This window comes from Petaurus breviceps, unplaced genomic scaffold, assembly GCF_028583685.1.
Source record: "Petaurus breviceps papuanus isolate PSGF00001 unplaced genomic scaffold, PetGlider_PUasm1.0 90701, whole genome shotgun sequence".
NCBI lineage: Eukaryota > Metazoa > Chordata > Mammalia > Diprotodontia > Petauridae > Petaurus > Petaurus breviceps.
In genome coordinates this window covers 8,854,439-8,881,368 of record NW_027187316.1, presented here as the reverse complement: position 1 = coordinate 8,881,368, position 26,930 = coordinate 8,854,439, and the positions used below count along the sequence as shown (strand labels likewise).

The 26,930-nt window shown below is 45.3% G+C and overlaps 2 protein-coding genes across 2 annotated transcripts in view; one reads left to right on the top strand and one right to left on the bottom strand.

Moving 5' to 3' along the window:
- TTBK1 (tau tubulin kinase 1) overlaps positions 1 to 26,530 on the top strand; it is a 31,191-nt gene extending 4,661 nt beyond the window's left edge. Inside the window, exons 3-13 of the mRNA XM_069065987.1 lie at positions 9,530 to 9,677; positions 10,020 to 10,093; positions 10,328 to 10,468; positions 14,950 to 15,054; positions 15,698 to 15,763; positions 16,214 to 16,306; positions 16,564 to 16,689; positions 17,826 to 17,980; positions 21,627 to 21,858; positions 22,308 to 22,486; positions 25,900 to 26,530. Of these exons, the coding sequence (XP_068922088.1) occupies positions 9,530 to 9,677; positions 10,020 to 10,093; positions 10,328 to 10,468; positions 14,950 to 15,054; positions 15,698 to 15,763; positions 16,214 to 16,306; positions 16,564 to 16,689; positions 17,826 to 17,980; positions 21,627 to 21,858; positions 22,308 to 22,486; positions 25,900 to 26,530 (1,950 nt within the window). The remainder of the gene's footprint in view (positions 1 to 9,529; positions 9,678 to 10,019; positions 10,094 to 10,327; positions 10,469 to 14,949; positions 15,055 to 15,697; positions 15,764 to 16,213; positions 16,307 to 16,563; positions 16,690 to 17,825; positions 17,981 to 21,626; positions 21,859 to 22,307; positions 22,487 to 25,899) is intronic.
- The window catches only part of MEA1 (male-enhanced antigen 1), a 323,822-nt gene that overhangs the window by 262,095 nt on the left and 34,797 nt on the right, over positions 1 to 26,930 (bottom strand). The window lies entirely within an intron of this gene.

Genomic DNA, 26,930 nt, shown 5'->3' with positions numbered 1-26,930 from the left:
AAGTAGGGAAGACCTAACAATATCTCTCCTACACAGGCTCTAGGGGTGAGGACCTTGCAGGCTGCACCCTACTCCACCCTACCCATGCTCAGATTCCCTCTTTACCCCCTCCCCCTCTGGCTCCTGCGGCAGGTGCAGTGTACAGAGACTACATTTCCCAGCATGCCTCACTCAGCCAGAACCAGGGTTCCTTGCTGCTTAGCCTGCCGGGAGTTGTAGTTCTGACTTCCTCATTGATTCTGGGCTGACTAGGAGGGAGTGTCTGAGTGAAGAAGGGAATGTCAGGAAGTTCAATATGGTGATGTTGGTGTTGGGGGAGGGGGAGCAAGGTCCTGCTCATTAATCTCCTTTACCTCTCCACTAGGATCTCAGTGTCCTGTTGGCATTGTAGGGTCAGGATGATTTTTAGGAAATTCTGGGATGAGGGTGAGGTTCCTCCTGTTTGGGTAGCTGAGAGTGACCCTCTTCTTCCTCCCCTCCTCCCTCTGTCTCTCAGGGCTTTATGGATGTGTTTGTCTGGGGTAGGTGGCAGGAGGGCCAGAAGACATGTCTAGGGGAAGAGGTGACTAGAAGGGAGTTTATTAGAGTGTGTATTGTCCAGAAACTAGTCTTATGGCTAGGGCTTTGTAAAGAGTCAGAGGGCATCCTGTGAGGGAGGCAGGGCATAGGGGATAGGACTGTCTCTTGGGGGCAGGGGCAGCAGGAAAAAATCCTAGGTCTTGGGGCTGGCTGGTCTCCATGGCAACAGTCACCAGGCCACTCAGGTCCCTGTTGATGGGGAAGAGGAGGAGGGGAAGATAGGAAATCAGGGAGAGAAGGGGCAAAGGTTGCCCTCTTGTCAGAGAAAATGACATCTCATGTCTGCCTGCCTGAGCTGGTGAGAAGGGGTACTTCCCTTTGCTCCCTTCTTCATACACTGGCATCCTGAGGTGGGAGAGCTGATATAACTGAATGATAACTCAATATAGAAGATTGGAAGAGGAAAAAACAAGAGAATATATGAGTGGGATTTTCATCTCTCCAAAATCATCTACTAATGGGGTCTCCAACCACTAATCCAACTGTTTAGTTTCTTGTAAGAGAGGTCTGGAAGCATAGTGCTTTAACATAGGAAATAAGAAAAGATAGAATCAACCAATAAAGGAAGATGAAGGTGACTGGGGAGAAGGAACTAAGATAGTCCCACCTTTGCCTGTCCTAAGTACTCATATATGCAGTGGTTAGAGGGAATATATAGAAAGAGGGGAAGATATGTATCTATCATCTGGGAGTTCCTAAGCTTATGGGGAGATACATAATATGGGTTCTCAAGTCTCCCAGTATGGGGGAGTAGGGGTCTCTGGCTTAAGGGAATTCCCAGTATGATGATGGTGGGGAGAGATACAGATCTACTTTCTAGATACAGATCTAATTTACCACCTGAATGGGAAAGACAAAATACTCAAGACAGGGAAATAAATCCAAACTCTTCAAAGGGAGGAGGAATACTGAAAGGATTGGAGAGACTGGCACATGGCTATTTAGGAAAGGCTATTGGGTAAATAGGGGCTGATGAGTGTTGTTGAGCAGAATTTTGAAGTTGAGAGGACAGGATTTGGTAGGGAGTGAGGAATGGGGCAGTTAGGGAAGGGGAGTGTGGGAGTAGAGGGCAGCAGGTATTCTGATGCTATATTCTAGGGGAGAAGTGTAGGCAACCTCTGGAGAACAAAGAAAGAAAGAGAAAATGCCCAAAGAATTTAGTGGAGGATGGGGATGAGAGTGTTCTGCTTGTCCAAGTTAACGCCCTTTATCCCCTTACCTTTATGAGAATCTCTCCTGTCTTTAAAGATGACTGGGTGTGCAGTTCCTTTCTTGACTTTTTTATCATACATACCTCTGAGTCAGAAATTCTTCCTGGTGTTTGTCTTGTTACTTCTGGGGCACTTTTCCGCTTTTCTCCCTTTCTAACAGCTCTTTCCCTGTTTCCTTCCATGCATTCCACAGGGCCCCTGCTCCTTTCCTTCTATAAGTCTTCTTCCACATCTTCCTGTCCATATCTTCCTCTCTTCCTCTGTCTCTGTCTTTCTTTTCTCTCTACCTCTGCCCATCTCTATCTTTATGTCTCTCCCTGTGTGTCTCTTGTCTCTCTTAACAGCACCTTGGGGAACTACTCGGTTTAGTTCACCTGTCTGTGGACTCCCAGATTTTTAGCTCCTGCCTCCTTCTTTCCAATAAATCATTTTAACCAATCAAAAAGTATTTACTTACTACCTCCTGCGTACAAGACACCATGCTAAACTTCTGGCTTGGGGTGCTAGGGGGTGGTACAAAAATGTATAAGGTAGGGGCATCAGAATGGTATAGTGGAGAGCACTGGCCTTAGAGTCAGGAAGACCTGAATTCAAATGTGACCTCAGACACTTACTAGCTATGTGACCCAGGGCAAGTTACTTAACCCTGATTGCCTCAAAAAAAAAAAAATAAAAAGATATATAATCCTCCTCTGGGGGATTATAATCTATGTGGGGAAATAAGACATATACATAAACGGACAGACAAATAATTCAAGTCAGTTCATATCATATACAGTATATATAGCACGAGAGGTACCTCTGAATCAGGAAGCTCTGGTTTCAAATTCTGCCTCCTGACACTTACTGGATGTGCAACCCTCAGTCGGTCACTTTAACCTTTTACTGCTCCCAGGAAACTCTCTTAAGACTGTAAATTGAAATAGAGCACTGGCCCTGGAGTCAGGAGGACCTGAGTTTAAATCCAGCCTCATCTGCCTTTCCCCCTCCAAAAAGGCCAAAAAAAAAAAATGTAGATTGGAGAGCAGGTGCCAATTTCCAGTTATAAAGAGTTTTCTTACTAGGAATTTCCTAAATGATCCTCAGCTTCTTTCCTGGAGTTTCCTATAAATATGAAATCACAGCTCCTGAACTAGCGAAAAAAGGAATGAATGAATGAAATATATGTATGAAGCAGCCTGGTATAGTGGGAAGACCTTAGGTTTGGAGTTGGAGGAGCTGGGTTCCCATAGAAGATCTGCCACTTACTAGCTAAAAGACCTCAGACAAGTCTTTCTGGACCTACATTCCTCATCTATAAAATGGAGGAGTAAACTCACACAGTCTCTAAGGTCCCTTATGTTCTGTGTCCTAACAAGCAATCTATATTCTAAGGCTCCTACCAATTCCTATATTCTGTGATTCCAGTGCTGTGTCAAAAGGGCAGAGTGGCGGAGAAGCGCTTTAGAAGTACAGCAGAGGGAGAAACAATTTACAATCTGGATAGTTCCCTGCACCGAATAGGTCTGAGGGACTCCATCTCCTCTTCCCCATTTTCTTCATCATTATCCTTCTTTGAAGCCAATTTCAACTCTGCTCTTCTCTCTCCCCTCCTCATTTCTTCCCACCAACTATTTATCCATATTTTATTTCTCCTTTTTCCACAGCCCATCTATAGTCTGGCTCCTTTAGTTTTAGATTACTGAAATAACCTCCTAGCTGGTCTCCCTGTTTCTAATCACTCCTATCTGTCCTACACATATGATCTTCTCCAACTAAATCCCACTCCCTTCCCTCCCTTGCCTTTGACTTTATAGCTGTCTCATCAAAATAAAACTCTCAGCTGGAACCTCAAGGCCCCTCACTCTTCTCTTTCTTATTGTTTCATTTAGTCTTCTTTTCTTCTCCCCTTTACTCCCAGTGTATAGGACTCTCCACTCCAGCTGGTAAAAGTCTCCTTCCACTCCATCTTCTCAGCTTTAAATGCAAAATCTCCTTCATTGGGTGGCTGGAGATAATCCTTTAGCCAAGAGCCTTTCAGAAGCCTTAGCCCTCATTGATCTTCAGCCTGTTTCTTGGACCTCTTGCTCTCAGAACTGTTCCAGAAAACCTTGTCTTTAATAACCTCTTTTTTCACTTTGCATTTTTTACAAAAACTTTACTGATTCCTGAACTCAAGGTATTAACTGACCTTCCTAATGCTGAACCAACAATAAGTTCAACAACCAAAGATAGTTCAACTCTAATTACCCATTTCCCTTCTGCCACTGTCACTCTCAAGGTGCCCCTTTCTCTAGGTATATACTATCTGTATACATGCTCTGCATGTACTCCCGATCCAATAGAATGTAAATTCTTGGAGGCCAGAGAGAGTTTTGTTTTTCTCTCTTTGTATCCCCAGTCCTTAGCAAATACATAGAAGGCATTTTAAAATATTTATTGAAGTTCTTAATATCTACTCCTCTTGGAGGCAGCTATGCAGTTCAGTGGATAAAGTGCTGGGCCTAGAGTCAGGAAGACCTGAGTTCAAATCCAGCCTCAGATACTTACTAGCTGTGGGACCCTGGGCAAGTCACTTACCCTCTGTTTGCCTTAATCTACTGGAGGAGGAAATGACAAACCACTTAGGTATCTTTGCCAAGAAAATTCCATGGACAGTATTGGTGTGCTATGGTCTACAGAGTCAGGAAGAGTTGAATATGACTGAATAATAACACTCCCCTCTTACCCTTTACTCAATTTCCATATATTCCATCTCACAAGGATAATTTTTTTCCCAAAACTTATATACATGGGAAAAGATAATCGACAATTTCAGAAACGTTGCATTTAGGTTGTAATTAGAGGGACAGCTAGGTGGTACAGTGGATAGAGCACTGGCCCTGGGGTCAGGTGGACCTGAGTTCAAATCCAACCTCATCCTCTTACTAGCTGTGTGACTCTGGGCAAGTCATTTAACCCTGATTGCCTCCCCCACCCCCAAAAATAAAAGGAATCTGTAGTCCCAGAGTTGGTGGCTCTGTACTAACCTATCTATATCTCCAAGCCTAGCCTTGTTATACTTGCCATACTGATCTCCTGGACCAAAGTTGCCACCAGTAATTTTTACACTTAGAGACATGATTGGGTGGAAGGTCCTGGGTCACAGTGGCTGAGGATGAGTAAGTGACCTTCAGGAAACCAGAGAGCTCCTATATGACTGAAAGACTGATTTTTTCTGGGAAACTGGGAGGAACAGGGAGCCAGGAGCCAAGAGGGTACTCCAAGAAGGGTGAAAACATACTCCTTGATGGGATTGTAAGGTGCCCTGAAATTTAAGGACAAAGCCCCAGTTGTTCCACTCTGGTTATAGCACTGATTGGGTAGGTACGACAGCCAGCTCTGCTCTCCCCTTTCTTATCGTACAAGAGAAGAATGACATCTTCCTTTAGAATACACCAAAGTTGAATCTGAGCTCTGTGCACCTAAGCTTTCTAGACTGAGATCATTGTTCTACCTGTTCTACCAGGGGTGGGGAACCTGCAGCCTTCTAGGTCCTTGGGTACGACATTTTGGCCAAATCCAAGTTTTACAGAACAAATCCTTTTATTAAGGAGATTTATTCTGTGAAGTTTGGATTCAGTCAAAGGGCCATGCTTGAGAACCTAGAAGGCCACATGTGGCCTTAAGGCCACAGGCTACCCACCCCTGGTCCAGGCTTATGAAGTTTTAACCATAGTCCTGTGGAATTATTTAATCAAGTAGGTTACATTTCATTTTTCTCCAACAAAGGACACACCAGGAAATACAAATAAGTAAGATGGGAGCAGTTCCTATTATCTCCTGGTCAGAATTCATTCTGATTTGAAGGTCACCTCCAAAGTTCACTAAAGACACCCTTTTCTTTAATCCCTTCCCTTCCTCCACTTCCCCAAACTCTACAAAGTCATCATCTTTTCCAGGAAGTCTGCCTTGATGAACCTTGCTGGCTGTGCTCAGCCCCATCTTGGCAGCAGCTTGCTCTCACAACTGCGTCTGTCGCTCTGTCCATCTGTACAGTGTCTGATGTGATGCTCTATTGTCTAACGTTGGCCTGAAAGTCCTTCCTTTATTTTCTGTTATGGGGGAAGGGGAATAGAAATAACACTGGATTTCAAGTCAGGAGACTGGGTTTCATATACTGGTTCTGTTGCTTTCTCCTTATATAACTAACATTGGGTAGATCTCATTTCTCCAGGCCTCAACTGCCTCCTCTGTTAAAAAAAAAAAAAGTGGGTCAGCATATATGATCTCTAAGGTGTGTTCTTAACTGTAAATCCTGGAATGATATGAGTGTTGGGAATATGACATAGACCCAAATGGTCCCCAGAGACCCAACTTGAAGCTCTGACTTATCTTCCTGGGGAATCCAAGTTGGGAAGAGAGTATTTCCTAAATCACTTCCTGTCTGGGCCTCAGTTTCCTCATCTTTAAAATGAGGTGGTTAGATTCCCTAACTTCTAACATAGGGCCCTTCCTGCTGTTAATCCTACAGTTTTGACCCACAATGACGGACAGAGGTAAGAAATAACACGGGAAGGTTGGGATGACTAGCTTCCTAGACTGCACCAGGTAGAAGAGACTTTAAAAATTATATAGTCCAACTTCCTCATCTGAGAGATAGAGACTGGGGCCCAAAGTAGGAAAGTGACTTACCCAAGTTCATTAATGGCAAAGCTGGACTAGAATTCAGGTCTTGACCCCGCCCCCCTTCTCCCCCCGCCCCTTTCTATTGTATCAGAGCTGTAAAGAGAACAGGATTCAATCAGCTCCCTAGAACTACCTAGAGTCCTAGTAGAGGCCAGGACAAGGAACTGGGACCACTGCCACTTCCTTCACCATGCCCAAAGTTAGACAGGCAGGACAGACTCTCTATTACTATTATTAATAAAAGCTAACATTTATATGGCACCTACTATGAGCAAGGTACCTTGCTAAGCACTTTACAATTATCTCATTTGATCCTTATAACTGCCCTAGGGTATTATTATTATTATCCTTATTTTACAGAGAAGGAAACTGAAGCAAACAGAAGTTGGATGATTTGCCCAAAGTCCCACAGCTAGGAAGTGTCTGAGGCTGGATTTGAACTCAGGTCTTCCTAACTCTGGGCCTAGTGCTCTATTTACTGTGCCACCTAGCTGCTATGTTACAACTACCCATATGCTATTAGTGTCTGATTTTTTTCCCCACATTCTCAATAACCACTATTTTCAACCTCTTGCAGTCTGACATCTGCTCCCAGTACTCTATTGAAATTGCTCTGTGCATGGTCATCAGTGACTTCTCTGGTCTATAATAAATAGCTCCTTTTCTGTCCCCATCTTCCTTGACCTCTCTGGCTGCAGAAACCAAGGGAGAAGATACTCTTTTTCCTGAGAAATATTCTTCTTGGTTCTCTCGAAGCAGTCTTTCTCTGTCTCCTCTCCTGGTTTTTCATTCTCTTAAATATAGGTGTTCCCTAAGGACTGGTCTTCAAACCTTTTTTCTCTCTCTACCTCTCTCTCCCCCTTGGCAAACTCATCCTTTCCCAAAGCTCCAATTACCACCTCTTTGCAGATAACTCCCAAATCTGCACCAACAGCCCTGACTTCTCTTCTGAGTTCCAGACCCACATCTTCAACAGTCCTACAGGATATTTCCATCAAGTTGTCTGACCAGCACCTCATGGTAGAAGAGAAAGAACACTGGCTTTGGAGTCAGAGAACCTGGGTTCAAATCCCACCTTTGACCCTTGTGACCTTGGGTGAGTTGCTTAACCTTCTGGAGTCAGAAGACTGGGTTCAAATCCCACCTTTGACCTTTGTGACCTTGGGTGAGTTGCTTAACCTTCTGAAGTCAGAAGACTGGATTTAAATCCTACCTTTGACCCTTATTAATTACCCTTGTTGACCTTGTTTGAGTCACTTAACCTTCTGGAGCCAGAAGATTGGGTTCAAATCCTATCTTTGACCTTTACTACCCTTGTTGACTTGGATGAGTTACTTAGCCATCATAGGAGGTCTCTGTTTCCTTACCTGTATAATGAGGGGGTTGGATTAGATGGTCTCTGAGATTCCTTCCAGCTCTTATTTTAGGAACTTGTGTTTTCCCTGAAGCTTATTCCTCTTTCTGATATCATTATTTCTGCCAAGAGCATAAATCATTCCTCCTTGTCTTGCAAGGTTGCTTGTGACTCGTTTCTTCTCTTTTATCTCTCATGTCCAATTGGTTACCAAATCCTGTTGACTCTATCTCTTCAGCATCTCTCATATGTGTTTGCCCCTCTCTGTTTCCACTGCTACCATCTTAGTACAGGTCCATTATAGCATCTGCCTGAACCACTGCAATACCCTTTTGCCAGATTTTCTTAGCTCCACTCTCCATCCCTTCCAATTCATCTTTATGCTGCTATTAGGTTAATCTTCCATCTGTGTAATAGATATGATCATATCCTTCCTCTGATCAAAATTTTCAGTGGTTCCATACCAGATCCCAAGTAAAGTCTGGGCTCTTATATGGTATTCAAGACCTTCCACAATCTGGTTTTATTTCATGTAACTATCCTCCATGCACTCTACCCTGTAGTCAAACTGCACTACTTTTTGCCTCTTGATCACACTCCTTACTGTCTCCATCACCATGTCTCTACTCACACAGAATTCTATGCCTAGACTGTCATCTGTCTCCTTTATCTGTTATATTCCATTCTCTGAAGCCCAACTAAATGTCTCCTCCCTTCCCCTTCATTTCCCCCTTGGATCTTACATTACACTTTTGAGGGCATAAAAATCTAGTGGTGTCATATATTTTATCATGTAATATTATATATTACCATTATGTCATCCCACAACTAGACTGTAAGTTTCATAAAGGCAGAAGGGATGTGTTTTATCTGAACTTTGTATCTCCTCGGGCACTTTCCATGCAAAAAACCCATAATAAATGTTTAATGAATGAATGGAAGGATTATTACCTTGTGTCTAGCACTTGTCTAGGAGTCATAGGGGTAGCTGGCACTTTTCAATAAGCGGAGAGATTAAAGACAGTCCCTTGCTGAACCCCACCTCCATTGACCCATGACATCACACAGGATGCTACCAATCTGTGGGGGAGCCCTCCCTCTTCTCTTAGAAGCTCTTTACCATCCCTTATGCATTCTGAGAAGGTGCTTGCTTTCTTGAGTGGAGGTTGTCTAAGCCTGGGTATCTGGCAGCCCTGCTGGAGGAGAAAAGTCAGAGCTACCCAGGCAGTCAGAAGGGCTTCTCTCCCTAGATTGTACCCTGTATTGAAACATTAAGACCACATTCCCTTTTCCCAGACTCTAAAATCTGATCTATTGTATGTGTTGTGTGTGTATGGGGACTGAGCCCTCCCTCTGTGCCACATAAGCCCTATACTGGGCACTGAGGAGAGGAAATAATGAGCAGGGGGAGGAAGAAGGGATTGGTATAGTCTTTGCTCTTAGGAAGCTCCCATTTTGATAGAAGAGACATAGCCCCTGAACTTAGATAACTCTCAATTTAAGGAGGAGGTGAGGGAGATATAATCCTTATGCCCAGGGGAGTCCTTGCCTTCTTAGAGCTCCCAGTTTGAAAAGCAAGAAATAGTCCTTATTCAGGGAGCTACCCAACTTATGGGAGAGAAAAAACTCCCAGAGGACACAGATGTGGATGGTAGTTCACAGAGAGAGAAGGCAATAGTGAAGAATGGGGGGGAACTGTCTTGGACCTGGGCTGAGGTCTCTCTATCCCCCTCTGTAGCTAAAGAAGATCGGGGGTGGGGGCTTTGGAGAGATCTACGAGGCCATGGACCTATTGACCCGGGAGAATGTGGCCCTGAAGGTCGAGTCTGCCCAGCAGCCCAAGCAGGTCCTCAAGATGGAAGTGGCGGTGCTAAAGAAACTGCAAGGTACCCATTAAGGCTTCCACTCCTAGGCCTCCCAATGCCCCTCTCTCTGGCTACTCTCTACCCCTGGGAAATGACAATGATCAGCCCTGAATACCACAGGGCCAAGATGGCTCCAACACACCATTAGGCCTTGCTAGGCAGAGGGATGAGATACATGTCATGGGGACAGATCCTAGGGTATTGGTGGAGAGATGAGGAGAGGGGTGATGTGGTAGATGATGGAGGGGGAGGTGACAGGGGAAGCGGGAGGGAAAGGGCTGTAGGACAGGGTACTGGGGATGGGACAAAAGGAGATGATGGGGCTGGGGGCATGACAGGCTTGTGATTCTCTGTGGTCCACAGGGAAGGACCATGTTTGCCGGTTTATTGGCTGTGGCAGAAATGAGAAGTTCAATTATGTGGTAATGCAACTCCAGGTGAGACTCCTGAAGACAGCCCCTCTTAGTCCTTCTGTCTCTTCTTCCTGAGAAGCCAGGACTCTGGGTGCTACTGAGGCAAAGGAGGGGCTGTGATCAGAGTAGGGAGGCCAGTGCCATCTTGGCTGCCGAGCCAGTGGGTGATGGGACTTTGGGAAGGCACCATGACCACTGTAGCCTTGGGAATGGCTCCAAGGGTCGTGATGTGGCCAACACATTGGGGCAATGTTCTAGGGCCGCAACCTGGCAGACCTTCGCCGCAGCCAGCCCCGGGGCACCTTCACCCTGAGCACCACGTTGAGGCTAGGCAAGCAGATCCTGGAGTCCATCGAGGCCATCCATTCTGTGGGATTCCTTCACCGGGACATCAAGCCTGTGAGAGCTCGTTGCCCACCTCTTCTTTCTCATGCTCCTAATCCTCTTTCCCATTCCTTTCTCCCTCTACCATATATGAGGAAATAAAAAACAGGACAGAAAAGGAAACTAGCCAGTCCAGCTACAACATCAGGGTTTTCTTTCTTCTTTCTCTCTACCAGGGGTTTCTAATGTGAGGTCTTTGAAATTTTATTTTTTAAAATAATTTAATCACTATATTTCATTATAGTTGGTTTCCTATACATTTTGTTTTATACATTTAAAAACATAATTCTGAGAAGAGACTCAGAAGGTTTCATGAGACTTCCAAAGGGATCCATGACTTAAAAAATCTCTGATCTATACTAAATCATTACTAGATAGCTATATTAGAGCTCTCTACCAGAGAGAGTTTCTTTATTTATAATGGGAAGCATGCTAGACTTGGAATCAGGAAAAACCTGGGCTCTGCACCCCAGCTCTGATACTTCTTAGCTATGGGAATGTGAGCATTTTAGTTAACTTCTCTACGCCTCAGTTTCCTCATTTATAAAATAGGGTTAACATACCTGGAGTAACTCTGTCTCAAGGGGTTTGATGAGAATTAAATCAAATAAGCCATGGAAAGTGTTTTGTAAACCTTAAAGTGATATATAAATGTCAGCTATTATCTTTAGTTGCCAACATCTCAAAATTCTTGGGGAACAAATCTTTGCATATCTTCTTTGCTTGTCCAACTCTTAGCCCGCCCAGAGACAGATTAGGCAGTTGTTTGTTGTTTGCTTGTTTTAAGAGAAGAGGAAATCAATTTTAAAGAGCTGACAAATATATCTCAGAATTATTAATGTATAGAGTACAAGTATCTATCCTGAGATAGCTTCCTATGCTGTTTTTATGGATAAAAAAAAAAGAAGAGTTGTGGGCTAGACAGTAGTATAGGGTTAATGCAAAATTGGTTGGATGTTTAAATCCAAAGAGTAGTCATTAATGGTTTGGTGTCCCCTTGGATGGAAGTTGTCAATGGTGCATTCCAGGGATCTGTGCTTGACTCTGGGCTGTTTGACATTTTCATTGGTGGCTTGAATATAGGTGTAGACAACATACTTCTCTTATTGCAGATGGCACAAAGTTTGGAGAAGAGTGATGGCTTACACACTCTGTGACCAAGTCATGATTCAGAAAGATCTTAGTTTACTAGAATGGAAAAAAATCAGATGAAATTTAATAGGGATAAATATGAAGTCTTATTCTTGGGTTCAAGAAGTCACTTTACAAGTACAAGATGGGGAAGGCATGACTAGGTCACAGGTCCTCTGAAAAGTACATGTAATGGGGAAGTTTAGTGGACTACAAGGTCAATATCAGTCAGCAGAGTAAGACAGCAACCTAAAGTAATTTAGGTCTCATCACAAGAGGCAGAGAATCCACCAGTAAGAAGGTGATAGTCTTATGGTACTCTGTCCTGGTCACACCACCTCTGGAATTCTAGGTACTGATCATATCTAGGTCCTTGATATTGATATTGATAAACTGAAGAGTGAAGGGTAACCAGGATGGTGAAGGATCACGTGTTAGGTAATGATCAGTTGGAGGAATATTTCTTCTGGAGAAGAGAAGCCTCAAGGGGAACATGACAGCTATTGTCTAGGATTTTAAGGACTGTCATAGGCAGGAGGGATTAGCTATGTTCTTCTTGGTGATGGAGGGCAGAAGCTGTGAGTAGAAGGTGCAAAGAGGCAGATTCGTTGTTATTGTTTGTCCTTTATTCTCTAAGAGGACCAATGGCACCACGAGGGTGATGTCTTAATTTGGAAGTGAATTGGATTTAAGTGAGGCAGAGTTTGTAAAGTCACCAGCCTCACTCCCCCTTCCAGAATCACTGAAGTCCAGTGGCAAGACAAGAGTCAAGGTGACTGGCAATAACCTCAGATGCAGAAAGGCCTTTCTAAATTAAAGTCTCTCCTGGGTCTCAGTTTGTCTGAGGCAACACCCATTCAGTGATTTAAGGGCTAGGTAAGAAATGAGACAAAAGATGGCCTAGTTAACTATCACAAAAATATCAATCTGAGAGGCAAAGACCCTCAAATTTCCTGGATCAACTACCTAACCATTTGAGCACTGTCCCATAGCAGGATGGGCTTCCTGGATAGATAGTGAGTTCCTTGTCTCTAGAATTATTCAAGCACAGGCTGAATTTTCACTTGTCAGGGATGTTGTAGAAGGAACCTGTCCAGGTGGAGATTGGACTAAATGGCCAACATAAGGATTCTGTGATGTTGATTTGCTTCCAAGTGCAATCAGAGATCATGCCAGAAAAGCAAACAGATCAAGCATGGCTACATATGCCCCTTATCTTGCCAAATCAGACAGCCTCTCTTACCTAGAGACCACAATTCCCATGGGGTGGACTTCTCCACAGATGTTTCAGGTGAGGAAATGGGACCCCAGGGAGGAAAGAAGGCTGGCTGGCCTCCAGACCCATCACTGCCACCAAGTATAAGGAGTGATACCTGGGCTTCAGTCCCATATGCTTGGTCATCCTTCCTACCAGATGTCAAGTTTTCTCATCCCACCCCACCTCACTCCTACAAACTTGTTACCCTCTCTTCTATCCCCCAATCTTCAATCTCTGAATTCCTTTCTCTTCCCTAACTATATCTCTTTTCCTTAAAGGCAGGGACTGTCTTTTGCCTCTTTTTGTATCCCCAGTATTAGGACAGTATTTGGCACATAGTAGGTGTTTAATGATATTTATTGATGAATTGATTATCAATTTTAAAAAGTAATTACTGAATACAATTCTGTGCCCAGCCCTATGGAAGGCTATGTGAGGAATGCGAGATATAGTCCCTGTCTTCAAGGATCTAACAGTCTAACAGAAGGAGACAAGACAGGAACAAACATGACTCCATCATGTCACAGCACAAGGAAGGTGGTAAGGTGTGGTATGGTGTGCTGTGATGGGCAGAACACCAGAGTGGGAGTTGGAAGACCCAATTCTGTAATAACGATAGCTGATGTTTATATAATAATAGGTAACATTTCTACTGAACTTATTCTATACCAGGCACTGTGCTTTATAATTATTACCCCCATTTAATCCCCACAACCATCCTGGAAGGTAGGTGCTATTGTTATTCCCACTTTACAGATGAGGAAACTGAGGCAAATGGAAGTGAAGTGATATGCCTAGGGGCATACAGCTAGTAAGTATCTGAGGCTGAATTTGAACTCAGATCTTTATGACTCTAGGCCTGGCACTCTATCCATTGCCCCACTGAGCTGCCCCACTGTGCCAACAAGTTGCAGAGTACCTCCAGGAAGACCTTGGTTCAAGTCTTACCTTAGATACATACCCCTTTTCCCTACTCCATTCCAGTCTTTTTTAAAACCTCCCAGGGCTCTCTTTCCTTTCTCCCAGTGTCCCTCTACCCCTTCTCATCCCTTTAGTCTTTCTTCCTTAGATGTGCCTTTGGATGGCGGTAGGGGGCGGAGACTGGAAAATGGCTCAGCCTTTTCTCCTCCTCATCTCCTGTTTTGCAGCACCCTCAACTCTGATGCCAACTCTGCCCTTCACCTCCTTTCCTTCTCCCTCCTCTCCTCTTCCCTCCAAAGGGCACAACCTCTTCCTCCTCACCTGAGCATGCCTCTGTCCTTTCCTCTCTTCTCTACCCTGGAAGGAATATCCTTTCCTCTGTCTTCCAGGGATACAATTTGGGAATTAGCAAAGTGTGAGGTTCTCTGGCTAAGCTGGGAGAGCCTGAGGGGCATGGTAGAAGGCACCTGGGGCCATTGTATTTTCATAGGATCCTAGATCTTAGAGCTGGAGCTCCAGAAACTGTCTGGTCTAGTACCTTGGTATTATTATCCCCCATTTTAGAGATTAGACAATTGAGGTTCAAGGAGGTAAAGGAAGCTTGAGGCTTGTCCAAGATGTTTAATGGGGAAAGGAGGCGGACAAGGACAAGGACAAGAACCAGGCTCCCTGCCTCCCTAGTGTGAGGCTGTCACACCCAGCGATGTGCTAATAAATGTTTAACAACTGGTTCGCTAGGGGAAAAAAGTATGCATTATTAACATATTCTCCATCTCTTTCTCAAAGTCTAGACAATTAACAAAACAACAAAATCAAGCCAATTTGTAGCAGTTGTTGATTTCTGAGATGTAAATGCTCACAGTGAACATTAAACAATCAGCTCTGGCTCCAGCAAACCTCTGATTTACACCCTGCTGTCAGGGGGGTGTGGGGAGGGGTCACCTAACACCACTATGGGATTCAAAAGGTTAGAGGTTTCCCTTGATAGTTTACTCTCACCTTAGCAACAAGGTCATTCAGAGCAGCCTTTGGGGGGGAATGGGGGAACCTGATTGCAAGGCAAAGAGGGGGATATTAGTGAGGGGCAATATAGAAATTTCTTCTTCCCCCATCCCCCCACTCCGCCCTATCTATCTGACCTGGAGAAACACAGGATTCATGGGTCTACTCCCTGTCCTCCCCACAGTCAAATTTTGCCATGGGCCGCCTGCCCTCCACCTACAGGAAGTGCTACATGCTGGACTTTGGGCTGGCACGACAATACACCAACACCACGGGGGAGGTCCGACCTGTGAGTACCACCTCCCTACAATCTGGAGTCATTTCCATATTAGAAACCTCCCACACCCCAATGGCTCCCTGAAGAATACTCATGGGATACCCTACCCCAGATATGTGTATATACATATATATATCTGGGGTACACCTACTCCAATGCCCCCCCTTTTGAGATCTGCCCTTCACTTTCCTATGGACAGGTCCCTTAGCATCCTGCTCCTTCACAATGGAATTGTCCCCCTCACATCCCTTATCAGGGATGGAAAGCAAGGGATTGGGGGCAAGGGGTGAGTTAGGCCAAGTGCCAGTGTATTTTACATCAAAGAACAAAATACTTGAATTTGGGAATTGAAGCATCTGGGTTTGAGATGAGTAGGACTGTGCAATTGGAGTCTCCAGGATCATGGGTTGAATACCTCTGAGACCTGGGTCAGGTTTCAAGGTGTCAAGACATAGGTTGGGTTATGAAATGTCTCTATGCCTGATGGGTAGGGCTAGGGTTTGGCATGTTCCAGTCAAAGTATAGAGGGTGTCAGGTAGATGAGATGACAATAATAGCAATTTATACAGTGACTACTAAGTTCTAAGCCCAGTGTTAAGCATTTTATAAATATTATCTCATTTGATATGGTGATTAATAGTCTCTCTCCCTGCAGCCTCGGAATGTAGCTGGGTTTCGGGGGACAGTTCGATATGCTTCAGTCAATGCCCATAAAAACCGGGTAAGTAGGTGATTTTTGGAGCTGGTAGAGACTGATTACAAAGATGATTGAGGGTAGGGGTGTAGGTTGTTGCTGAGTAAGGAGATAGGGATTCCTAGAGAGAACAGAGCAAGGGCTAAGAACAACAGCTTTTAGAAATGAAGCCCTTTCAGTCTCTCCCCCTTCCTCTCCCCACCCCATAACTTCTTTTGCTTCCCTTGCCCGGGATTCCAGTATTCTATCCCCACCTTTCTCCAGCTCAAGACAAATTGTGCAGAATGGACACAGGAAATTTGGTTTTCATTTGGAACATAGGGGTTCCCCTGTCACTTTCAGGCCCCTAGGCCTTAGACAGCCCTGACTGCAGCCTCCTGCCACTCAGGAGGAAGAGAAGTTCCTCTTGTCCCTCAGGGATGGAAGGCTGGAGGGGGGAGCTTCAGGCTACTCTGGATGCCATTCTGTCTCCTTCAGGAGATGGGCCGCCATGATGACCTGTGGTCTCTCTTCTACATGCTGGTGGAATTTGCTGTAGGTCAGCTTCCCTGGCGCAAGATCAAAGACAAGGTGAGAAGCCTGAGGAAGAAGGCTTGGTTGAGATGGGTGTGGGGGAGCAGAGGAGCATGACATGAAAACCTGGGAAGGAGTAGGGGGAATGGATAGAGAATAGGAAACAGGAGAAGCTCGTGGGGACTGAAGGACCTCTGGGGATGTGGCGTACACTGGAGGTGTCGGGGAAGAGACTGATGCTATTTGGGGACAGATTTAGGACAGTCTCACTGTTGGGGGGAGCCTCTACTTTTCCCCTCCCCACACATCTCCAGGAGCAGGTGGGGATGATCAAGGAGAAGTATGAGCACCGGATGCTGCTGAAACACATGCCGTCAGAGTTCCATCTTTTCCTGGATCACATTGCCAACCTTGACTATTTCACTAAGCCTGATTACCAGGTCAGTGCCTGTCTCTATCCCACTTCTTTAAAACGCTCATTTTGGTCAGGGCTCTAGGAAGGAAAGGATTGGGGACAGGAAGCAAGTAGGGTCATGTGTAAGGGTATCCTACCCCACTGCCTTCTCACCTCCCTCTGTCCATTATTCTGCATTTGGGGGCCCCCTCCTGAGATGCCACTTCTGAACATCTCTCCTCCAGACAGTCTAAAGGATTACTAAAACACTGAACACCACTCCACCTGTTACTAAACTTCATATCATCCTGGAATCCATCCATCTGCCTAGCATCATCATGGAGCCCTCTCTCAGGCCCTCAGTGCTCTGCTCTCTGCTCCATGACCACTCAGAGCATGAGGGAGCTCTGAGCATGGAGGAGGTCCTGTATTGGGCACTCTGGGGAAGTATTGTTATACTTCTTTAAAGACAGAAGGATGTCCGAAAAGGAAAGGATGTAGCTCACACTGCCTGGGTCTCCATAGCTACTTGTCATCAAGAAAGGTGGCATAGAATAGATATAACACTGGAAGGAAGACCTGAGTTCAAATCTCACCTCAGATACTTAGTAACTGTGTGATCCTAGACAAGTCACTTCCCTTCTCCAGGCCCCAGTTTCCTTATTTGTAAAATGAGAGACATGTCTAAGGTTCCTTCTATCTCTAAATTATAATTCCTTTAAGGATAATACAGAGGCATCAGGAAGTCTCACAACTGGGGTGCCTGTCTTTAGCACTGACTCTACTTTGCTACCCAGGTTATCAAAGCTGGTGATTTGAAGTGCTAACTTGCATATCAATTTGTATGTCGATCATATAGTTTTTATTTCAAATCAAAATTCTTCTTGTGTTTTAGTATTCTACCCATTCCTTGTAAATCATTCTCTATCTAATGCAGAATTTTAAAAATCTGGGGTCCGTGAATTTTAAAAAAATTTTGATAGTATTTCCATTGGACTGGTTTTCTTGATAATGCCATATGTTTTGTGCATTTAAAAATATTCTGAGAAGGGCTCCTTAGGCTTCACCACAGACTTCCAGTGGGGGTCCATGACACACAAAAAGGTTAAGAACCCCTGCTTGGATGCTTTTCTGTCTCCTCTCCCTAAGTTCCTATGTCATACCTTTCTCCTTCTACCATAGTTGATCATGTCGGTGTTTGAGAACAGCATGAAAGAACGGGGCATCACTGAGAATGAGGCCTTTGACTGGGAAAAGGCAGGGACAGATGTCCTCCTTTCCACCAGCACATCCACCCCACCACAGCAAAACACTCGACAGACAGCAGCAATGTTTGGGTGAGTCAAAGAAAGCTAGTGATGGCCAGAGTTGTAGCCCCTTTCCTGGCACCAGTGACTCTTGATCTGGAGACATAATTTCATCCAGTCCTGGTGCTGGAGTAGGATGTCCCTGCTGTCCCAGCAAGGAGCTGCCTGCTCCCCCCACCCCCTGCCTTTCTCTGCCTCTCTGTCTCTGTCCCTCTGTCTCTGTGTCTGCCTTTGTCTCCGTATCTCTGTCTCTGTCTCTCTCCCCGTTTTTCTCTGTCTCTCTCTGACATAATCTATTTTTCTTCCTGTCCATTTATTAATTTACTCCTTTCTTTATTATTTATCCATTAATTCATCTATTTATACATTTGTCTTTAAATTTAGGGGCTTTTTTAGTTGACAAAAATCCAATGAAAAAACAAAACCTTTGTAATAAGTATGCATAGTCAAGTAAAAATAAATTCCTGCATTGTCCATGCCCCCAAAAAAAATTTATCTCAATTTCTCAATCTAACCCCCTGAAACCATCACCTCTAGAGCAAGGCATCATTGCTATCCTTCATAAGCTCATGGGATGGGGGTGAGGGGTCAGAGGACAGGATTCCCTAGCCCCTCACCCAGACACTCACACTAATGTCTTCCACTTCAGGAAGTTCTAGCTCATGTCTTAATACCAATATCTGAAGGGGAGCTTGGAACCCTAGGCAGGAAACAGACTTGGATAGACTCAAATCCTATAATTTTGGTATCTGCTTCCTTTCTTCAACTACATTTCTACTCTGCTTGACACATAGTAGGCACTTAATAACCCTAAATTGCTCCCTATTGTTGAATAATTGCAGTTCATGTTTCCATAGCACTTTCAAATTTGTGATAACATGGATTATCTCATTTAAACCATACAAGCATCCTGTGGAACTGGTACTTTTATTATCCTCATTTTACATATGAGGAAAGTAAGGTTCAGAGAAAGCGGCTTGTCCAGCGTCATGAAGCTAGTAAGTGGTGGAGACTAGATTTTGCCTTCTTGTCTATAAATCTAATATTTTATAATCTAGTATACCATGCTGAAATCCTTTGCTCTGGTCCAAGCTCCTTGGAGATCATTACTCTTCTCTTTGGATATACAAAGGTCAGGGATTATCCCTGCCCTCCAGATAGGGGATATAACATGCAAATAAATACCTGTGTCTAAACAAGATATAGCTAGGATATATAGAGATGATGCAGAGGGATTAAGATTAAGTGGGACTGGGAAAAACTTCCTGTAGAAGTTGGGACTTTACCTCTGGGCCCTGAAGGGAGCCAGGAAGGCCAGAAGGTGGAGATGAAGAGGGAGAGGGTACCAGGCATGAGGGGCAGTCAACTAGAGAAAATGCCTAGAGTCAGATGGAGTGTCCTGTTTGAGGAACAGGAAGGAGGCCAGTGTCACTGGATCACAGCCAAGGTGGACGGGATTTCGATATGCTAGAAAGGTAGGAAGAGGCCAGGTTATGAAGGGTTTTAAGAGCCACAGAGAGGATTTTATATTTGATCCTGGAGGGTTGAGGTTTCAAAGGACAGCATTGACATTTGAAGAAATGGAAAGCTCTCTAAGCTTTTCACTATGTCACCTCTAATTTGAGGGAAGATCAATTAAATTCAGCAAATACTTATTAAGGACGATGAAAGGCATCGTACTAGTGGCAGGGGATACATAGATGAAAAAAATGACAGGCCCTGCCCTCAATGAGCTTATAATCCAAAAAAGGAAAAGAAGCAGGGTGTGACGTGTACAAAAGTAAGCATGACACAAACAAGGTAAGGCAGGATGGGGACAAAAGAGAGCTATCCAAAACACTCTAGGAAAGCATATGGAGGGAGAGGAGGTTAAGAGAACACAATAACACTTGCAGATGACAGGACTGTGGAATTCCTCTCCCACTGAGCTAGCATCTGGCTTAGCCAACACATGGCCCTGCCATCTTGCTTAGGTGGGCCAACTGTGCTACATCTCCTCCCCAGCTGTGCATAAAGGTAACTTCTGGCTTTTTTTCCGTTTCAAAGCTGGGATCTTGGCAGAGCATAAGTCATGGATCATAGAATTTGAAGTCAGAAGATTTCTTAGAAACAATCTAGTCTATCCTCCTATTTAAGCCTGACTCTGCAAAGAAACATTCCTAGGTTTGCAATATTACAGTTGAGTTGTATATGTAGGCCTTTCCACACATTATTCTCAACCATTAGAATGGAAGGGCCATTTCTTGACTTCATTTAGAATTAGACCCTTGGTGGGACAGGAGCAAAAGATGGGCTAATAATGAGTCACTGATTTGCCCACAGATCCCACCAGTTAATGGGATCCCCGAACTTATATAGATCTGCATACACATCCCCCAAGCTTTCCCTTCTACCCCACCAGCAAATGCTTCCTTCTTATTTGTCTTCTCTCCCAGAAAGTAAAAGAAACAGTCAGGGGATCAAATGGAAATCAGGCAGTTTAATGAAATTGTTAAATTTGTTACATGTATTTTCATTAATGGCTAACACAGGGCAAACCTAAAAGAAATAAGGGGGTTAGACTAAATTATCTCTGAGGTCCTTTCCAACTCTAGAATCCTAGGAACTAGTGAAAAGGGGTCTCCCACTGGCCATGGTGGCCCACGCCTTTAGTCTCTGCTGCTGGGGATACTGAAGCTGATGGATCACTTAAGCTTAGAGGTTCTGAGCTACAGCAGGATGAAAATTGACTGGGTGTCCTCACAAAGTCCAGTACCAGTATGGCAAACCCCCAGGGGCTGAGGGGGCCACTAGGCTGCCTAAGGAGGGGTGAACTGGCTCAGGCCAGAAACTGGGGAAAGCTTTAATGCTCATCCACAGTAGAATTAAGCCTATGGATGGACTATACACTTCCAACCTAGGAAAGATAAGAAGATAGAGTCAAAAAAGAAAGAGAGGAAGAAAAGAAAGAGAGAGAAAGGAAGGAAGGAGGAATGGAGGGAAGGAAGAAAGGGAGGGAAGGAAGAAAGGGAGGGAAGGAAGAAAGGGAGGGATAAAGGGAAGGAAGGCAAAAGAAGGAAAGAAAAGGAAGGGGGAAGGAAGAAAGAGAAAGGGAAGGAGGGAGGGAAGGAAGAGGAAGGGATGAAGGAACAGAAGAAGGAAGGTAGGTAGGGAAGGAAGAAAAAAGGGAGGGAGGAAGGGAGGAAGGATGGGGCACAGGGCACCTCCTGATATGGATTTGGGTTTCTTACATGCACTCTGTTGACTCAGTGAACACCCCAGTTCTTCACTCCCACTTTGGTTCGTTATTGAGCTTACTTTTCTTTTCACTGCTCCATCCAGAAGAAGTTGAGTCCTACCCACAGAGTTCAGTAGCAGATAGGACTCTAACTTACATAATTATGTACTGGCAGAACTATCCCCCAGGCGTTCCTCTCTACCCATCCCCAAAGACCCTTTCTTTCCACACTCCACTACTGCCCCACCAACCCCTAGTAAATGCTTTCTTTCTATCAGTTGTCCTAGGAATTACTAAATTTTTATATGATTTGAAGCAGGTCACTTCCCCAGTCTTGACCTTAGTTTGACCATCTGTGAAATAAGAGATCTAGCATCCTTTGGGGATAGAGATGAGAGGCCTGTAGTAGGGGGCTCACTGACAATTTTGTGTCTGTCTCTTGTCTCTCTCCAACTATAGGGTGGTGAATGTGACCCCTGTGCCTGGGGACCTGCTGAGAGAGAACACAGAGGACGTTTTGCAGGGCGAGCATCTGAGTGACCAGGAAAATGCACCCCCTCTTCTACCTGGGCGGCCCCTGGAGGGGCTGGGCCCCATTCCTCATCCCACTTCCCATCCTGGGGTCCCTGAAGCTGAGGTCTGGGAGGAGACTGACGTCAACCGCAACAAACTCAGGATTAACATCAGCAAAGTAACCACCTTGGGGAATAGCCCAGGGGAAGACCTCTTTCCCCATTCCTCTAGTTCTTTGTCTTCCTATTTTCCCATTACTCAGTCTCCCCATCCCCCTGTGTTCTTGGCCTCATCTCTCTGTCCTCTAACTCCCAATCCTCCCATTATTATGCACCACTGTGCATCTCCTCATCCCCTTTACCCCAGTGCCCCTTTCTCTCTATCCCCCTATTTCCCATCTCCCAGGAAACAGGGACTCTCAATCCTCTCATCTCAACATTCCTCCCATTTCCCTTGCACTGGAGAACCTTTCCATCTCCTGGAGAATCCCCATGTCCTTGAGAAGGGGGAGCTCTCCAGGAGACAAAGTCTCTTCCCAACTTCCTACCCCAACCCAAAGCACTCCTTTATCCCCTTCCATCAATCTCTGGCCACTATAGCCTACAGACCCCCCACTCTCCCTTGCAGACACAGTGTGTGGTGGAGGAGGATCAGAGCCGTGGAGTGGGGGTCCCCAGCTCCCCAGTACGTGCACCCCCAGACTCCCCAACCACCCCTGTTCGCTCCCTGCGCTATCGAAGGGTCAACAGCCCTGAGTCTGAGCGACTTTCCACAGCTGATGGGCGGGCTGAGCTACATGAGAGGAGGTGGGTCTGGAGGCTGGGGGAGGGATCTGGGTTGACTGGGTTCAAAGACTCAGTCCCCTCCACATTTTCCTTCAGCTTTTTCTCATTTAGCTCTTTTCTGGGTTTGGGATAAATCACACAAGGGAACGGGTGCGGGTTTTTATATAATGACAACCATACATAAATCCTGAAGAATGCTAAGGAAGACTAGAAGGAATCAGATACAGGGGATAGGTTAGTGGGGAGCTGGGGGAGGGTTTAGACTGGGACTTTAGAATGGGATGGTTTAGATATGAATGAATAAATCAATGAAATGAAAAAGCATTTACATTATGTAAGTGCTGGAAATATAAATACTAGTAAGCATGGTAGAAGGTGGAACTAGGCTTTAAGAAAGAATTTGGGTCCAAAGAAATTTCTGTTCTTCTTAAAGGAAGAACATCTAAGGAAAAGCTTTGGGCTAGTGGACAAAGGGAAGATGGAGGTCTTCTTGTGTGAAGAGAATATGTTTGGCTCCCCTAGGCTCCAGAGTAGAGGAGAAGTGTCTCTGAAGCCTGAGTCTGGAGAGGCCTGATGCCACAGTAAACTAGAGACAGATGGTAGAGGCCCAGGAAAATGTTGGTGGAATAAAGAGGGTCTTAGATTGGATAAAAAGCTGGGGTAGGGGTAAGGGATGGGAGGGAAATCCAGTGGTGTGTTTGCTTCTGTGAACTTGTCCTTCAGCATGACCTTTCCAAAGAAGGTGCATTTGAGATCCTCCAGAGGGCAGGAATGGGGATATGTGGGTAGCAGCTAACCCAAGCCTCTCTTGGGCACCATGGCTGTGGGGTAGTTTAGGCTACTAGGGTAGAACACCTGCTAACTTCTACTACAATCCCATCCCCTAGAGAGAACCCAAGAACAGCATCTTGCCTCCTTTTCAAAAGCTGTAAAAAAACAATTAGTCAACCCCTGTAATTGAGAAAACCCTGAGTGCAGAGTCTCTATTGTGGTAGAAGCAGGAAAAAAGGAGAAAATTTGGTTCTAGCAGGTGAAGAGTTTACAGTCTCTTGCAGAATCTTAGAGTTAGGAAAGGGACTAAAAGAACATCTAGTCTAGCCCCCTCATTTCAAAGATGAGGAAACTGAGGCATAAAGATAAATTGATCATTCACACAGTGAGCTAGAAGAGTCAGAGGTACAATTCAGCTTATACATTTCACTAAACCACCTTTGTCTCTCTCTGTATCTTTTTCTCTCTCATATTCACATAAAAAAATTAATTCCCTTACAGACATAGGGGATAAAGAGAATAGATTTTGAGGAGGTACTGACTAGAGTTCAGTAAGCCTGAGTGGAGACAGTGTACTGTTGGGGGAAAGCGCTTGATTGATCTTCAGGAGGCCTAAATTCCAGTGCTGACTCTGCTGCAAATTAGCTTTGGATTTGTCATTTCCTTCTCCATGATTCTCAGTTTCTTCATATGTAAAATGAGAGATTTAGACTAGAAGAGTTTTCTGGTCCCTTCTAGCTTCATGAGACTAATCAGAAAGGGCTTTTTGGAGTAGGTGGGTTTTAAGCTGAGTTTGAAAAGACCAAGGATTGGAGGAGAGATCAGTGCAAAGTTTGGACAGAGGCCAGTAGTAAGGCAGGAAGGGGCAGGGAGAGAGCATGCAGATTAATCCAGTTTTGAGTGGAGGCTCTGATAGATGAGATGGGGGAGCTTTAGGGGAGCTTTGGAGAGGAGACTTGAAGGCTAAGCAGAACACTCTCAATTGCCTTTGAAGGCATATGGGAACAAAGCCATCTGCAGACCCAGTCCTAAAATGTAGACACCCTATGGAGTTTTCATCTTCAGCATCCTTTTCCTTCTAACTCCTACCCTCTCCCATTCTGTAATTCATTTCCACCAGGGTAGAGTACCTTCATTTCTTTCCTTCCCCCTATCAAAGTCTGCTTTCAGGTAATGAATGTGAATGAATGAAAAAGCATTTATTAAGTGCTTATGATGTGCTAAGGTAAGGGTTTACTATCATTTATATATTCATGTCTATTTACATTTTCATGTAAATTTAAGTCACTGACAATATTTGAAGCCTTATAAACCAATAAAATAATAGCTATTTATTGATTCCCCCTATTGGGAGGCAGTATGGTATAATGGGAAAGGTACTGGATTTTGGCTCTGGTTACCACCCCTCCCCGGCTCCTCTCACTCACTATCTGTGTGGCTTAACCTACTGGGGCTTCAGATTTTTCCTCTATAAGATGAAACTGGCCCAAGTGATTTTGAAGGTTCCACTGAGTCTGGGATACCAAGAAGTATTAAAACTCCAGGAGTTTGTGTTTCAGTTGCAGAAATGCAGCATAAACAGAAGAAAGGTTTCATAATAAAAGGTTTAAAGGGCAATTCAACCAAAAGAACATAGATTTCACAGAGCATCAGCATATGATAATGCCAAAAGAATGGTGTAACAATAACTATTATAGGAGCTTTAAAGGAGAAATTACTCACATTATTCTGTGGTTAGGAAAAGGTTTATGAGAAGCGTTTTGATCAGTGGATATTCCAGGCTGAGCCTAGGCCTAAAGGTGGGAGAGAGTACAAAACATCAGAATTTCTGAAAAAGACATTGAGAGCTGAAAGGGGCCTTCGAGATCATCTAGTCCAGTCCTCTTCATTTTACAAAAGAGGTAACCAAGGCCCAGATTTCCCCAAAGTCACAAAGGTAGTAAACAGCAGAACAAAGATTTGAACCCATACTTTCTGACACCAAATTCGGCCCTCTTTCCAAGATGTGTTATTCTACAATGAACAGGCTAGTCTGACCTGAGCAAAAGAATTGTATAGGGTAGTGATGAGAGATATATCTGGAAAGGTAGATTGGGGTCAGATTATGATGAAATCTCAAAGGCCTGGCTAAGGAGTTTGAATTATCTTGCAGGTAGGAGGGAGTCATTAAAAGCTTCTGAGTTTGGAGGAGGAGGGGAAAGGAAGAAAATTAATCTGGTCTAGGATGGATTAGAGATGGAACTAGAGACTGGTAGGCTGAGGTGGGGGAGTAAGTGGTTGGAAATTTCTCCCAGTTGGTGGTATTCAAGCAAAGACTGGATGACCATTTGTTTGGTGTGTAGGGTCTCCATGTCACCTGACTGGGGAACTTTCAAGCTCTGGAATTCTAATTCCAGATAACACCCAAAGTTGTGGTTTTGAGTAGAGACAAGGAGATTAGTTAGGAGTTCAGGTATGAAGACTTAGAATAGCATGGCAGCATTTTCTCACATCTAGGGTGTCTTTCTCAGGCTCCTGAAATCACACCAGGTGGGTACAAGCATTGGCCAACTAGGAGCCTAAGCCTACTGGCAAACTAAGCTGGGCTGGGGGGGGGGGTAGTCTAGAACTGGGCAGAGCAGGGCAGGACCAGGCTGAGGCCCAAGGGCTGTGTGGCTTTGCAGGTCTCGGATGGACCTCCCGGGTTCCCCCTCCCGCCAGGCGTGCTCGTCCCAGCCTGCCCAGATGCTGTCGGTGGACACGGGCCAGGCGGACCGGCAGGCCAGCGGGCGCATGGACGTGTCCGCCTCTGTGGAGCAGGAGGCCCTGAGCAACGCCTTCCGCTCGGTGCCACTGGCAGAGGAGGAGGACTTTGACAGCAAAGAGTGGGTCATCATCGACAAGGAAACGGAGCTCAAGGACTTCCATCCAGGCGCCGAGCCCAGCACTTCGGGCACGACGGACGAGGAACCGGAGGAGCTGCGGCCCCTGCCCGAAGAGGGCGATGAACGCAGGCGGCCGGGAACTGGGGCTGAGTCCGCCCCAGTGCGGCCCCGAGGGCGCAGCATGCAGACTGTGGCCGAGGAAGACCTCCGGCAGCAGCAGCATCAGTTGCAGGGCCCGGCAGAACCCGCCCTGCCTCCCACCCCGGGCAGCCCCTCACACTCCTCCCTGCACTCTGGACCCCGGCCTCGGAGAAGGGAGTCGGACCCCATCGGCCCTCAGAGACAGGTAAGATCAGCGCTCCCCATCCCTGCCCTGGGCATCTCCTCATCCTTCCTTGAGATCCTAGGGGTTCCGGCTGCTGGGAGTTGATTGAGGGGTGGGAGTCTAGGAGCCTGGTGGCAGCAGCAAGGCTTAAACTGTTGACTTGCCTCCCCACTTTGATGCCTAATCCCCGGCGTGGCAGTGTAGCAATGGTGAAGAAAGTTTATGGAGCCAGGGACTTGGCACGCCTGGGTTCTAATCCCAGCTCTGCCGCTAACTGAGTGACTTGGGACCAAGCACTAACCCTCTCTCATTTGTAAAATTGAGATCATTTTGCCTGCCCTGCCCTTTCTTGGGTTGTTGGTCACCAAACTGGGAGTAGTGAATGTGGAAGTGCTTTGAAAAGATGAAAGGTGAGATACATGTTCAGCAAATTCAAGAGTTATTGAAGGGTGCCCAGAGTTATGGGGATACAGAGAAATGTTAAAACAATATAGTGCCTGCCCTC